A 16,562-nucleotide genomic window follows, 5' to 3' on the forward strand; every position below is an offset into this window, starting at 1 on the left:
CTCTCCACGAATTTTTCGCGCAGTCCAAACCCTAGCAAACTCCTCGCGCCGCCGGACAGTTCCTCCCGCGCCGGCCGGACATGTCCATCCCGCCGCCACCTCACTCCGACGAATCAGACGCCGCCACTCCCAGCCACATAGCGCGCGCCACCTGGCCGGTGCCCGCGCCCCACTTCGCCCCCGCGCCCGCCGGCCCGCGGAGCCCATCCGGGTCACGCGCGGGCCCGAAGCCGCTCCGCCGCCGTGCGCATCATCTCCCTCGCCGCCCGGTCGCCGCTTCGCCTTCCCCACCGTACATCGCCGGCGACCAGCTCCTGCTCGTGCCACCGGAGTCGAGCCGCCGTCGCCGGAGTGCTTCCCCATCGGAGCCCCGCACCTTGCCGGCCCTGCCCGTCTCGCCATCGCCTGGATCCGGCTCCGGCCGACCGGATCTGGCCGGATCCGTGGCCCCCTGCGTCGTTCCCATCGTCGGCGGCCCTCTCCAGGGCAGCGCCGCCGCCGCCTCGCCTCCTGCTCGAGCTCCCGCTCGGGGAGACGACGAGCATGGGCACGCACCCCGCTGCAGGCCCAGCAGCGCAAAGGCCGCCCCAGCTTCGCCGCCCCTCGGTCCGCTTCGATCCGGCCCAAGGGCCCTAGGTGAGCAACGTCCGTCTATACCCCACCTGTGCGACGTTTAGATATCTAGCGCTCGCTTGTTTTTTTTCCTGAAATCTGCTAAGTCCCCAGTATTTTTATGCATCTTCATCGCATCATAACTTCCTTAACGTAGCTCCGATTCGTGCGTGTAGCATATCAAAATGTTCGTCTCGATGAGTACATCATTTCTTCTCATTGCATGATTTTCATTTGATCTCATCTTGATGCCCGAAATGCTGTTGGAAGAGGGCTATGTGATGATTATTTCAGATCTGTTTCAGCAAATGGTCTTTTGTCATTTTTGCCATGATTAATGTGTGCATGCTAGGATCCTGAGCTCTACATGTGTTTTGATGTATGCCATGCCATCTTTACAGGGGTGTATGCCATGTATTTTTCTGATATTTTTGGTAACTAGCACAAGCATGTAAAGTAGCTTACTCAATGATGCTAATTTCAGGGACTTAGAATTTCACTAAGTCCTTGCCCTGTCATTATTTTTATGCCATATGCTCATGTTGTTTCCTAGTGACCCGTGCCTCTTTTGAGGATGATCAGTAAGGATGTTTTGTTAATATTGTGGTGCTATATCCATCCATGTCTTTGTTTGCGTTTATGGAGCCCCCTAGCTTGAGTCAATCGAGCTCTACTTTTGCTATAAAATGTTCCTGGCAGATTGTTAACATGTTTAGCAATTTTGCCGAGCTTGTTGTTGTTGATCCGTGCATGCTATGTTGTTGTTCTTGCCATGTATAGCTTCTATGCCATGTCTTCTTGATGGGTGTATGCTTAGTTTGTCATGCAATGCCACGTAGTGAGTGCATCGAGCTCGTAAACATGCCTACTTGTTAAACTGTTTTGCATGCTCCAGTTTTCCACTAAGTCTGAATCTGTTTATGTTTTTGCTATGTTCACATGCTTGCAATTGTATTTTCTGATCCCTTTTGGCTCATGGTCACTAAGGGAATTTTGTTATATGCTTAGGGTAGCTTCATGTCATGCCTTTCTTTGCCATGATATGTCCCTGTAGCATGTAGTTTTCATGTTCTAAACATTGCTTCCTAATGATAAATTCCTGATTTGTTGTTATTTCAGTAAGTCTGAAACTTGTTATCTTTTGCACTTTTTCCATGCTTGTTTGAACCTGTTAATGGATGAATTAGCCGTAGCTCAGTGTTCATATTTTGTCAAGCATCATGAGTGGATCCCTGCCATGTATTTTGTTGCTATGTTTGTGTGCTGTAGCATATTTATCTTGATGCATTTAGAAGGCTACTTGCTGTTTATCGCAGACCGGTGCCATATTTGTTTTGCTTGCCATTTCCAAACCGTGCATCTGATTCCGGTGATCTTTATATCGATTTCAATCAAAATCACCTCACCTTTCCAGTGGCACTCTTGGATTTCCATGTAGAGGCCAGGTTCAATCATTCTTTTCCAAATCATGCATTATGCACCGCATACCGCATATCATGCCATGTTCATGTGTTGGTTGTTTACTATGTTGTGTGCTTCTTTCCGGTGTTGCTTCTTCGGGTTGGTTCCGACAACGTCACGTTTGTGAGGACCCGTTCGACTACGTCTGTTTGTCTTCTTCATGGACTCGTTCTTCTTCCTTGCGGGATCTCAGGCAAGATGATCATACCCTCGAAATCACTTCTATCTTTGCTTGCTAGATGCTCGCTCTTTTGCTATGCCTATGCTGCGATACCTACCACTTGCTTATCATGCCTCCCATATTGTTGAGCCAAGCCTCTAACCCACCTTGTCCTAGCAAACCATTGTTTGGCTATGTTACCGCTCCATCATCATGTTAGCCTGACGGATAGCCTCCGCAGCGGCGTTCGACTGGCTTTCCGGAACATGATAGTTGGTGAAGAAAGGGGCAGACGGCCCAGATGCGGCAGCTTGGAGCTCCGAGGCATGGGGTTGGGCGGCTGAAGGAAACACTGGTACAATCGATGGTGCAGGGTGCTCACTCGACAATGGGACAACAAAAGTCACAGAGGCCCCACCTGCATCTTCAGGTTGTTGGACAGTTGGTTCCGTCGTCAGTCCCGGCTGAGATGTCTTGCCAGCCACTACTTTTTTGTTCTTTCTGGGCCTCGGGGCCACATCTTCATCATCATCCGAAAGCTCGATAACGTTGGGTGGGGCTGCAAATAAATCAGTCGACCCCAAGTGAATCGCCAGAATTTGATCGACCAAATAATCAAGAACAAGATCACGAGAATTTTACCTGGGTTGGAGGTAACCGCGTCTTCCATTTCCTCGTCTCGGTATTGGCGGGAAGAAGTTCTAGAGGTAGCAGCACTGCAAATGTCAACTTTCAGTCAGTTATGTTCTGTTGCTCGAGTCGACCAAAAGATCGGGTCAGATGATTACCCGGAGATGGTGGGAATGGTCACTTTGATTCTGGGCAAAGCCTTCCGCGGTTTGGAGGATGTGGCCTTCAATAGTTTCGGCACAAGAGGCGGCGCAGTCCTGAGCTGTTTCGGTCCCTTCTCAGTCGGCACCGGAGAAGACGTCCGAGGGCGCTTTGAAGACTGCCCAGTCGGTGCGGCCACCAGGTCAGGGGTGTTTGCCAGGTTGTGAGCGTGCTTGGACCTCCTTTCCCTGCGAGGAGGCGAGTCGACCTCTTCTTCGTCACTCGGGTCATCGCTCTCCTCGTCCTCCTCTGCATCCGAGTGCCACTCGCCACTCTCGCCCCCGCTCGCCCCTTCCTCGACATTTTGCTCCTGCACTCCATTGGGCATCGAGTACATATCAATAAGAGCATGAAAAGACAATGAACAAAAGAAAGACAGTCGACCATCAACAATATGTTACATAATAAATCAAGAAGACACTCGACAATGTAGAATCGTACCTGTTCCGGCTGGCGTGAATGGTCGAATGGAACCACCCTCCTGGACCCTCGAGGATTATCCTTGTTGCCGGTAATACCTCTCAGCCACTTCTCCACTGTGTCCTCACTAACATCCTCCGGGTGGATCCGAGTGGAATCCTCGAGTCCCGAGTACATCCACATTGGATGGTCACGAGCTTGGAGTGGTTGGATGCGTCGACTGAGGAAGACCTCCAGTAGGTCCATACCAGTCACTCCGTCATGGACAAGTTGGACGACCCACTCGACCACCACCTTCACCTGTGCCTTCTCTTCCAGGATCACTCTCAAGGAGGAGGGATTTTCCACTCGAGCCATGGAAAAGGGAGGAAGTCCAGTCGACTGACCCGGGGTCGGCTGGTCCTTGTAGTAAAACCAGGTCGACTGCCAGCCTCGGACCGACTCGGGTAGGATCATAGCTGGGAAGGTGCTCTTGTTCCTCAGTTGGATCCCAAGACCTCCGCACATCTGTATCACGTGCGTCCTCTCGTCACTCGGGTTGGCCTTCTTGACCATCTGGGAGCGACATGTGAATATGTGCTTGAAGAGACCCCAGTGCGGTCGGCAGCCCAAGAAATTCTTGCACATGGACACGAAAGCAGCAAGGTACACGATGGTGTTTGGAGTAAAGTGGTGGAGTTGAGCCCCGAAGAATTTCAAGAAACCACGAAAGAAAGGGTGGGGAGGCAAAGAAAACCCGTGGTCGACATGAGTGGCGAGGAGAACGCACTCACCCTCCCGCGGCCGCGGCTCAGTCTTGTTCCCCGGGAGCCGCGCTGATTCGTGGGGGATCAGTCCCCCTCAACCAGATTGTCGATGTCATCTTGGCTGATCGTCGAGCGGATCCAGTCGCCCTGGATCCAGCCAGGCGACAGGCCGGACCTCGACGAGGATCCACCCCGGTTGGTCCTCTTCCCTTTCGCCTTCGCCGTCGCCTTCTTCACACGCTCCAATGTCACCGTCTTCTCCTTCCCCATGGCAGCGAATCGAGTCCGAGCGGAGCTACGGCGCCGAGAGCAGAAGCAGGTGCAGCGGAGAAATCTGAGGAAGAGGAAGGGGAATGAGGGCGCACTATTCAAAAGCCCCGGTCTGGTGCCTTATATAAGGACACTTCCGAGTGACTGACTTGTAGGCCTGGATGATCTTATCAAATCCCGCAACAGTCGCGCGCGCGATACGTGGCAAAAAAGGTGGCGCGGGGATCGAGGGGACCTGCCTAATCCGTCCCGATTACCGCGGCCTCCCCCGCCCGGCGCGCTTCCCAAAATTCAAATCTCGTGAAATCCGCAGACGGCAGAACAACCCGCCGGACGGAAGATTTGTTCCATATCAACACTCGAAACTTAACAACGAAAGTTCACTCGACAAAACCAAGAATGGATGAAGGCGACTGAACAAGCAGTTGAAGCCATCATGAAGGTTCATTTGACCTCTGGGCGAGATATTCTCAAAGCACAAAAGCTGAATCGGAGGGGTTATCAACTCCTTCTCCACTCGAACCCTGAACCATTCGGGGGCTAATGATGAAGCTATGTACCTAGGGTAGGGTCATGGACCTAACCTAGACATCCTCCCCTAGGACAGCACCCTAAAGCCAGGATCATTCCAAGAGTACCATCATCCACTCGACCATAGACGTTCCACTTGGAAGAATCAATGTCACTCGACCATCGCAAAAGTCACTCGACGGGCAGAAGAGCTAAAGTCACTCTGCATGAACAACGGTCGAGCATTTATTTTTTTTGAACCGGGCATTACCCCTTTCCATTACTTTGACATAACGGAAATACGAAGTCCAGGTCTTAAGGAAACTGGAAAGGGGAAAGCGGGTTCAAGACACCACTGGGAAACCCACTGCAAGCACTCGTCATCGAGCAGCTCACCGTGGGGCGAAAACCCAGTGCCATCTAAAACCACCTATCCTAACCAGAGCAAAATAAGGAATCCGGAGGTAACTTCCACATTCAGGGGGGAATGGCTCACAAGTGAGCATCAGGAAAAGCCCATGCAGGGGCGAAAGCATCAAACGGAACAAGTATCAGGACAATAATAGCCACTGAAGATAAGGTAGGAGAAGGCATAGACGACAGCTTCATCCTTTAGTCCATCGCTGATCTAGCTGGGGCTGCACAAATCCTCATCATGGCAGCAGCGTTGGTCTTGAGCATCTTAGCGCCGCGCTCCATCGCCTCTCGATCAGCTCCCACCATCAGACCTGCCCAGTAGTTCATGTAGCCACATGCAGAAAAGACCACATCAAAAGGGGATCTCAACTTTTTGCCTTCGAAAGTGGCCCTATTACAACAAATCCACATGGCCCAGCAGATCGCAGCTAGGCCAAAAGTATAGAATATGACACCATCAGGTAAGAAAGTATAGCACCAAGAGAAATATTGCCATATGTTATCCGGGCACAAATCTGTGCCAAACACACAGCCAACCGTTCTCCAAACCACCCTTGCAACTGGACAGGTGAAGAAGAGATGTTGAGAAGTTTCTCTGTTCTGACAGAAGGAACATCTGGGGTTCCCCACCCATTTGCGTCTTTTCATGACATCTCGTGTCAACACCGCATCTTGAAACAATTGCCAAAGGAAAATTTGGATCTTGAGAGGTAGCTTAGCTTTCCAAATCCACCTATAATCACACCCAGCGAGGCGGCTTTCCAGGTGACTATACATGGATTTGGTGGCAAAGCGCTTGCTTTTTCCAAGTTTCCACACAACCTGCTCTGGTTCATCAGATACCACCCAGGAATTTATCATTTTTTGCACCTCATCCCATTGATTTGCAAGCCGAGGATGTAATCATCTTCTAAAGAGATCTGGGGACCCCTCGCGGGCTTTGGCCACTGTGATCTCTTGGTTGTTACAGATATCATACAGCTCTGGGAACCTGATTCTCAAAGGGGGGTTTCCCTCAATGCTGTCCATCCACAGCCGAGCCAGGTTGCCAGCTTTTACATTCACCCCCTCCCAGCGAAATAATGTTCCTTAACTTTCATAATAGCTTTCCAGCTCGCGAGTCGCCAAATTTGCATCGAACCGAGGCAACAATGTCTCTCTTCAAGTACTTGGCTCGGATAACATCCTGCCAAAGCCCTTGTTGAGTCTCAAGTTTCCACCACCACTTAGTTAGCATGCTTATATTGTGTCTATGTAAGTCCTTCACCCCCAAACCCCCTTTTTTCTTAGACCTATAGATCCCGGTCCATTTGACAAGGTGATGACGTTTCCTGCCGTTGGTTTCTTGCCAAAAGAATTTTTTACGATGTCTGTCCAGTTTGTAGATCACCATCTTAGGGAGTAGGAACATTGCCATGTAGTAGTACACAATACTTGACAGGGAGGAGTTTAGGAGAATGAGTCTTCCCCCCGAGGATGCAGCGTTACCAATCCAGGTTTCACAACACTTAAGGAATTTATCATCAACAAAGTTCCAGTCCAGGTTGCGCAAAGTTGAGTAGCTCACAGGGACCCCCAAGTATTTCATTGGGAAGTGACCAGTTTGAAAATTAAAGATGTTCGCATAAGTTGCCAGGATGTTGTTGTCTCCACACACACACAGGATTTCACTCTTAAGGAAGTTAATCTTTAAGCCAGACATAAGTTCAAAGATATATAAGAGAAGTTTCAGGTTGACAGCGGCTTGTTCATCATGTTCAAAACAAATAACCGTGTCATCGGCGTATTGCAGAACAGCAACGCCACTTTCAATGAGATCTGGGGCCAACCCAGTTATCATCTTTTCCTTTTGAGCATTGCGAATCATCTTAGACAAGGTTTCCACGGCAAGGTTAAACAAAAAAGGGGAGTGAGGGTAGCCCTGGCGCACTCCCTTGTGGCTTTGAAAGTAAGGCCCAGTCACATTATTCAACTTAATGCTGACTGTGCCATTAGTTAGTATCTTCTTCACCAAACCACACCAGGTTTCACCAAAACCTCTGTTACTATGACACTCAAGGAGAAAATCCCAATTAATTTTGTCATATGCCTTCTCAAAGTCCAACTTCAGGACTACCCCAACTTTCTTCTTATGGTGTGTGTGGTGCAAGATCTCATGGAGAGTGGGGATCCCATCCATGATATTTCTATGTTTGATGAAAGCATTTTGGTGTCTGCTAATAAGTTTATCAGCAAAGATGGCTGCTCTATTGTCCATTACTTTAGTAATTAGCTTATAAGGACATCTAAGTAGACAAATGGGGCGGTACTGTTGTATTTTCTTAGCACCATTGGTCTTAGGTATCAAGGTTATCACCCCATAGTTCAGACGTTCCACATCCAGGGTGTTATTGTGAAAAGCGCGAAACAAGCGCATAATATCTGTTTTAACAAAGTCCCAGCAGTGTTTGTAGAACTCAGCTGGGATGCTATCTGGGCCGGGGGCCCTATTGCTATCCATGCCAAATAATGCGTTTCTAACCTCCTCCTCCGTGAATTCACTGGTCAGGAGTATATTATCCTCTTCTGTTAGTTTCTCTTCTTCCGACCAGGTATCCGCGGACAGGTGAAAAATGTTTCCCCTGGCTGGTCCGAAAAGATTCTTATAATAAGCTGTGGCATGAGCCAGTAGGTTATCTGTGCCCTCAATCACTGTTTCGCCATCAGTGAAGGAGTGAATAGTGTTTTTCCGTTTTCTACCATTGGCCGCACGATGAAAAAAGGCCGTGTTTTGGTCCCCTTTTAGCAACCATCTCTCACTGGATTGTTGGAGCCAGAAGAGCTCCTCATTGGCCATTATATCATCGAGCTCCATCCGCAAGTTTGTTCTATTTTCATAAGTTTCTGGGTCGAGCATTTATTTGTAGGCTTAATTATCATTTATAGCACCTAAATACAGGCGTTACTAGTAATGTCTCCATCTTTATGTACCTTAAACCCTTTGTAATTGAGGGCGAGAGGGGTCTGGCGAACTCTATATAAGCCACCCCCCCTCCTCAGGGACAGTGGTTCGCACCCCCTGTAACACACACGCATATAATCCAGTCGACCGCCTCTGGGCTCCGAGACGTAGGGCTGTTACTTCCTCTGAGAAGGGCCTAAACTCGTAAAACTCGCGTGTACAACTCCTCCATAGCTAGGATCTTGCCTCTACATCCCTACCCCCCATTCTACTGTCAGGCTTAGAACCACGACAGGCTCCACCCACGAAGGGTCCATGAAGAAGCAACCTTGTCTATCCCACCATGGTCGTCGCCCACGAAGGACTTGCTTCACTTGGGTAGATCTTCATGAAGTAGGCGATCTCCTTGCCCTTACAAACTCCTTGGTTCAACTCCACAATCTTGATGGAGGCTCCCAAGTGACACCTAACCAATCTAGGAGACACCAATCTCCAAGAGGTAACAAATGGTGTGTTGATGATGAACTTCTTTCTCTTGTGCTTCAAATGATAGTCTCCCCAACACTCAACTCTCTCTCTCTCTCTCACAGGATTTGGATTTGGTGGAAAGATGATTTGAGTGGAAAGCAACTTGGTGAAGGCTAGAGATCAAGATTTATGTGGTTGGAATGGAACATCTTGACCTCAACACAAGTGTAGGTGGTTCTCTCTCAGAAAATGTATGTTAGAAGTGTAGGCATGTTTTGATGGCTCTCTCCACGAATGAAAAGTGGGTGGAGGGGTATAAATAGCATCCACACAAAATCTAACCGTTACACACAAATCACCAAACTCGGTGGGACCGAATCATGAAACTCGGTCGGACTGATTTAGTTCGAAATGTGACCGTTAGGCATTTCGGTGGGACCGATATAATCGACTCGGTGGGACCGATGTGCTAGGGTTAGGGTAAAGCCTCATCTCGGTTTGACCGATTACACAAACTCGGCGGGACCGATTTGGGTAATAAGCAAAACAGAGAGTTGGCCAAGCAAACTCGGTGGGACCGATTGCATGTCTCGGTGGGACCGAAATTATTACAATAGGCAACCGAGAGTTTGCAAGCCCATCTCGGTGAGACCGAGATCCCATCGGTGAGACCAAATTGATTAGGGTTTCTGGCAGTGGCTATGTCAAGAGAACTCAGTGGCACCGGATAGAAAGTTTCTGTGGGGCCGAGTTTGACTATTGGTTTGGGACATATGTGGATATGAGAAAGTGGTTGAGGGCTTTGGAGCATATCACTAAGCACTTTGAGCAAGCAAGCCATTGAGCAACACCTCATCCCCTCTTAATAGTATTGGCTTTCCTATGGACTCAATGTGATCTTGGATCACTAAAATAAAATATAGAGTCCTGAGCTTTGAGCTTGAGCCAATTCTTTGTCCTCAGCATCTTGAAAGGGTTCCACATCCTCTAGTCCATGCCACTCCATTGTTGAACTTATCTGAAACATACTAGGTAGAAGCATTAGTCCAACAAGACATATGTTGACATTAATTACCAAAATCACCCAGGGAGCACTTGTGCTTTCAACTCTTATGAAAGTTGATTGTGAGACCAGACATCTACGCAAAAGCCCCTAAATTAAATTTTAGATTTCTAGCGTAGTCAATTTTATATTGTAGTAGGAAAATAATATCATCAGCATATCGCAACATGTTCACTCCATGAGGAATGTTTTCAACATGCACCCCTTTCACAAAATCATTTATATTGTCTTTTCCCATAATAGCAGCTAGGTCATCTGCCACTAGCTCAAAAAGTAAGGGGGACAGAGCATCTCTGTGATAGCCTGACTTAATAGGGATGATAGACTACTCATATCTATAAGGAATTCCTTCTTTTTCGGAAGCCCATTCAGACAAAACTCCAAAGTTAAGTGTGCTCAGCTTGTAGTAATTTCAGCATGGGTGACCGACCGGGAAGTGCTCCCGGGTGTGCAGGAGTGATGACAAAGTGCGCAAAAAGACTAGTATTGATCTGTGGGGCCAGTCTAGATCCCGCCAGGAGTAACGACCACCGGCGGGTGTGTCCGGGGCATTACAAGTTGGTATCAGAGCCGAGCTCGCAGTTACACGGATGTTTGCAGACAGGTGCACGGTCATTTTGTTCATGACGTTTGTGATCCGTCATGGCACACGACATGGTACATGTACTGGACTGGATGCACAGACATATGTGCCAAGAGGAAACGTTCCTGTGGCCCGACGAGGACGTCGGTTCCTCTGAGTGGGGGTGTATGTGATAGCCTGGCTTAATAGGGATGATAGACTACTCATATCAATAAGGAATTCCTTCTTTTCCGGGAGCTCTTTCGGACAGAACTCTAAAGTTAAGCATGCTCAGTGCGGACGAGTGAGGACAAAGTGCGCAGAAAAACTAGTATTGATCTGTGGGGCCACTCTAGATCCCGCCAGGAGCAACGACCACCGGCGGGTATGTCCGGGGCGTTACAAACTCCGTGCCTAAGCCCCCTGTAGGTTTTAAAACAGGGACCAATCTTATCATGAACTTTAACTCTTACATTACCCCCTCTCATGGTCATCACAACCCTATCAGACCACTTATCAGGGAATCTTTTCATCTTTAACATTTGGATCACAAATGGCCATTTAATTTTATCATATGCTTTTGTAAAGTCGACTTTTAAAAAGCGTGCATTTTGTTTTCTATGACGAATAGAGTTCAATGCTTCATGCAACACTTTACCCTCTCCATAATATATCTTCCTTTGACATAGAGCAGTATGTGTCTTAGAGATCACAAGAAAACAATTCTACTAAGTCCATTCATTAAAATCTTCGTAATAATTTTGATCTAACATTTAAAAGACAAATGGGTCTGAATTTCTGAATTTCTTTGGCATCATCAGTTTTTGGCACAATGGTGATGGTTCCATAATCGTGTCTAGCAATATCAAGTTTTCTTTCAGCAAAATCATCCAAAAGCCCTTTCACATCTCACTTAACTAACTCCCAAAATTCCTGATAAAAATCAACAGGGAACCCATCTGCCCCCGGGCATTTGTTTTTCTTCATTTGAAACACAATATCATGAATTTCTTGCATAGAGAAGGGTTTAATTAATTCCTATGCAACATATGCACGTATTTGAGAAATGTCATGTAGATGTAGAGATATTTGTGAGCAATCAGGTTGCCCAAAAAGATTTTTATAAAAGTCAGTAATGTATTTCATTAATTAAATCTTCTCCCTCGATAGTTCCTTCATCCCGCTCCAAGGAAATGATTCTATTTTTACATCTTCTACCATTTACCCTAGCATGATAATATCTAGTATTGATGTCTCCATCTTTAATTTCTTTATCCTTATATCTCTGAAGCCATTTCATTTCTTCTTGTTTTAAAGTTCTGGCCAATCGTTCTCTTAAGTCTTTTTTTGCTTCTATCTATCTCCAATAGTAAGCCCCATGACGTCAGTATTCTTATCTATGACATCCAGCTTGCCAATGATTTCAATCTTAATTTTTCTGTACCAAGCATCTGCATTTTTATTCCACTCTCTAACCTTTTTCCTCAAGTTTCTTAATCTTTCTTGACATTTTTCTAAACTGTCACCATGGTAGGTTTCACTCCAAACTTTACACAGAAATTCTGTAAATCCCTCTGTTAGCACCCAAGAGTTCTCAAATCTAGAACTTCATTAGGATGTTCTCCAGTGTCAAGGGATAGAGAAGTGTGGTCAAAGACTTCTCTAGCAAAAGCTTGAAGTACCGACAGATGATATCCCTCCTCCCATTCAGGACAACACATGACCCGATCAAATTTTCCATAAGTTGGGTCAGCTAAATTATTGGCCTAGGTATAGCGTTTACCATTTAATGGTATTTCTTCAAGTCCTGCATGCCCAATGATAGCATCAAGCACAAAGCTCCAATGATTAGGCTCATTGAGTTTTTTTTTTCACTGCAATTCCTAATAATAATATTAAAGTCTCCACCAACTGAACAAGGCAGTGGGGGCTGGCGACCTAGTAGTGTCGGGGGCGTGACGGGGCAACGATTCGTGACCAATTTCTTCGGTTCGTTTTCATATAATAATCTTTTTCTGGGTTTTCACTTTGTTTATGAGAAACAACCGAGTGCCGACTGCCGAGTACTAAGACTGAAGTAACCAGGGAATCATCGCCGTACAGAAAGCAAACTGCAGCAAGCCAACAACCGTGACACAAAGCATATGAACTACGGAACCAAACACACAGGCACACACATGGTAAAATCGTAACGATTCCAGGTACATACGCGCCATGACAGTGCCCCTGGGCGGCGCATGGCGCATCATCCTCCGGTTCCGGGGGACCTCTACTCGTACCAGGTGTATCCCAGGGGCGGCGCGCGCACGCCGTAGCCGTAGCCGTAGCCATAGCCGGAGCTGTAGTAGTGGCAGCTGGGCAGGCCGCAGGGGCTGGAGTAGCAGCCCGGCGTGCAGCGGTACCCGTGGCCGGCGTACGGCGTCCCCTTCTCGCCGCAGTCGTCGCAGCACGGCTCCTTGCACGCCTTCTCGCACCTCTCCTTGCAGGCCTTCTCGTACTTGTCCTTCCAGGCCTTCTCGCAGGCCTCCTGGCAGGGGGTCTTCTTCTCCTTGGGCTTGTCGTCCTCCACGCTGACGATGGACGCGGCGTAGCACGACTTCCTCAGCTGGTGCACCACGCACACCGGGTCCACGGTGCCGACCACCGTCAGCGTGCACTTGTCGTCGTCGACCACCATGGACTTGATCCCTGGAGGGCCACGTACATTCGGTAAAGAGAAGCAGCAAGCGGTGCAGGATATACAGGGAGGAAGAGAGTCAGAGAGAGATATACCCTCGAGCTTGGAAACGATTGACAGGATCCCACTCGTGCACTTCTTGCCGACGAGATCGGCTCTGATCACAATCTTCTGCAGGCCATTCGAAAGCGAAAACACAAGCATAAATTCAGTACTACAAATGTTTTCATGATCGTAACGGCATGTCTACACCCTCGAAAGACAGCGAAGCAGAACGAAGAATATGGTCGCCAATTACCTTAGACATGGTGTGAGCTAGTCTTGGATCTGAGGTCGACGCGGACTCCTGAGTGTGCAGAGCAAGGCGCTGTCTGAAGTTATGTGAGAAATGCCTCGTTCCAAGTCAGTTTATATATGATCTGAAGTCAACTCAGCAACCCCCATATTGGTTGGGAATTGGTCGTAGTCGTCGGAGTATATTCCTACTAGATGTGTTTAATCTAACCACTCCGCTGCTACTGGTCGAAAGAATACTTTGAGACCGTAGATATACCATAGCTTCCTAACCGAATTGGTCAGTCTACGTCTTCCTTTTTTATGTTTTTTCATCCGTGGAAATGTCAAAGCCGTGGGCCTTTCAAAGTTCCAACACGCTTGCATTTTCAATCATGAGAACGACAGACGGCAATTCCGTGTATGTACCCGAGGAAATCAAGGAACGTTCCGCAAGTTGCATACGGTGGCAACTGAGAAATTAAGTCAACTCAAATGCCACTGTACCATTGGCTAGGATTTGGTCATGCTAGTCGTTGCTCTAACTGCTGGTAGAAGGACTTGGTTATCAATACAAGGTGTTGCAATTGCATTAGAATTCCCGGTTTGAATTTTTCTGTGAACAAGTTGATCAGCTGCTAGGATTGGATCCCCAAACCCATCCAAACTGGAGTTTTAATTCGAGGGGTACCACTCTCTTCTAAAATCCATGACACTTTGATCACGATTCAAGTTGGAGAGAAGGATAAATATAAATTTGTCACCTACAAAGGTAACGACGCAACAAAGACAATGAAGGGTTTCTTTTCTTGATTAGGGCAACTCCAACCAGCCAGCCCAAACAGACAACAAAAATGTTCTTTTTTGTCCATTTGGATGGCCTGGAGGGCACGCATGTGGCCCTTGACCCTCTATCACCCCTTATATTTGTGATTGTTATTGATGTCCTTCAATCCATGATGAATGAGGCCATGAACAACAACCTGATAGAGACACCAATCACACACCTATCCTGCACAGATTTCTCCATCATATAGTATGCTGATGATACCATCTTAGTGGCCAAAGCTGATGGCTGACAATTGGAACACATCAAGAACCTCCTAATTCATTATGCAGAATATTCTGGACTCAAAGTAAATCACTCCAAATCAATCCTCATTGCTATCAACACACCTATGGACATGATGGCACTACTAGGGAAAACCTTGTACACAGAATCTTAGCAATAGCGATTGTTAAAAAAGGGCGCTAATGCTAAATAGCAGTAGCGCGTGCAGGTCAAACACGCTACAGATACACACGTAGCATTAGCGCGTCTCCCTTTAAACGCGCTGCATTATCCAACCTTCTAGGTTGCAAAATTGGTACCCTTCCCAACAACCTATCTTGGTTTACCTCTCTGTTACACAAAACCAAGAGTGGAAGACTTTGTACCTATGTTAAAGAGGATTGAAAACAGACTGCTTGGATGCTCAACTCTGCTATCTATAGGAGACAAACTCACCCTCATTAAATTAGTTTTCTACAGTATGCCAATTTTCTTCATGTGCACTTTAATGTTACCTCAAGCAGTAATCAAGCAAATCAATTTCTATCTCATGAATTGTTTCGGAGAAAATTTGGTACCCAAGAAAGAGGATCGGTACTTATTTCATGGAAGAAGGTTTGTCAACCAAAATCACAAGGGGGCTTGGGTGTTCTAGATGTCCACACTCATAATCAGGCACTCCTCATGAAGTTCTTACATAAGTTCTACAACAAAGAGGATACACCCTAGGTCAAAATCATTTGGGAAACTCATTATCAGAACAGTCTACCAGGAGAGAAGATGGTGGGCTCATTATGGTGGAAAGCTATTCTCAAAACTTTGCCCACTTTCAAAAACCAGACTACTTGTAAGCCTGGTAGGGGAGACACTGCATTATTCTGGACAGACAAATGGATGGGTGAAGCACTGCAACACAAATTCCCCGAGCTTTTCTCATTTGTCATCAACAAAGAGATCACTTTAGCTAAAGCTATGGATCAACATGAATTCGTCCCCTTTTGTTGGGGAACGTAGCATGCAATTTTTAAAAAAATCCTACGCTCAAGCAAAATCTATCTAGGAGATGCATAGCAACGAGAGGGGGAGAGTGTGTCCATGTACCCTCGTAGACCGAAATAGGAAGTGTTTGACAATGCGGTTGATGTAGTCAAACTTCTTCTGTTCTGACCGATCAAGCACCGAACGTACGACACCTCCGATTTCTGCACACGTTCAACTCGATGATGTCCCTCGAACTCTTGATCTAGCAAAGTGTCGACGGAGAGTTACGTCAGCACGGCGGCGTGGTGACGATGATGGTGAAATGATCCGCGCAGGGCTTCGCCTAAGCACTACGACAATATGACTGGAGGCGTAAACTGTGGAGGGGGGCGCCGCACACGGCTAACAATCGTTATTGTGTGTTCTAGCGGTGCCCCCCCACATATATATAGGTTGGAGGGGAGGAGGGCAGCCAAGGGGGTGCCCCAAGTAGGAGGAATCCTACTTGGGCGCCACCCCAATTCGACCTCCCCCTTCCATATCTTCCGGAGGGGGAAGGAAGGAGGAGGGAGGAGGGAAGGAAGGGGAGGCCGAATCCCTCCCCTTCCTTCTCTCTTCCACCTCTTTCCTTCTCCTCCTATTTGGCCTTTACGGGGGCGCACCAGCCCCTTAGGGGATGGTCTGTCCCCCTCTTGGCCCATTAGGCCCATATAGTTGCCGGGGGGGGGGGGGGTGCCCGGAACCCATTCCAGTGACCCGATATGTACCCGGTACCCCTGAGAACACTTCCGGTGTCCGAATATCATCGTCCTATATATGAATCTTTACCTCTCAACCATTTCGAGACTCTTCGTCATGTCCGTGATCTCGTCCGGGACTCCGAACAACATCCGTCCACCAAATCACATAACTCATATAATACAAAATCGTCATCGAACGTTAAGCGTGCGGACCCTACGGGTTCGAGAACTATGTAGACATGACCGTGATACGTCTCCAACGTATCTATAATTTTTGATTGCTCCATGCTATTATATTGTCTATTTTGGATGTTAATGGGCTTTATTTTACACTTTTATATCATTTTTGGGACTAACTTACTAACCGGAGGCTCAGCCC

At 47.5% G+C, this 16,562-nt stretch overlaps 1 protein-coding gene across 1 annotated transcript; it reads right to left on the minus strand.

Moving 5' to 3' along the window:
- Positions 1-12,592: 12,592 nt before the first annotated feature.
- Positions 12,593-13,560, minus strand: LOC125548257 (heavy metal-associated isoprenylated plant protein 43-like). Its single transcript, XM_048711911.1, has 3 exons — positions 13,437-13,560; positions 13,234-13,309; positions 12,593-13,149 (listed from the first exon to the last, which is right to left on the minus strand). Exons 1-3 carry the CDS (start codon positions 13,443-13,445, stop codon positions 12,731-12,733), a joined length of 504 nt encoding a protein of 167 aa, XP_048567868.1. The 5' UTR covers positions 13,446-13,560; the 3' UTR covers positions 12,593-12,730.
- Between the last annotated feature and the right edge of the window lie 3,002 nt (positions 13,561-16,562).

This window comes from Triticum urartu, chromosome 3, assembly GCF_003073215.2.
Source record: "Triticum urartu cultivar G1812 chromosome 3, Tu2.1, whole genome shotgun sequence".
Classification (NCBI taxonomy): Eukaryota; Viridiplantae; Streptophyta; class Magnoliopsida; order Poales; family Poaceae; genus Triticum; species Triticum urartu.

Coding starts and splice junctions, on each gene's coding strand:
- LOC125548257 (XM_048711911.1), bottom strand. Junction 13,150..13,233: donor AATCGTTTCCAAGCTCGAGG/GTATATCTCTCT, acceptor GTGGCCCTCCAG/GGATCAAGTCCATGGTGGTC.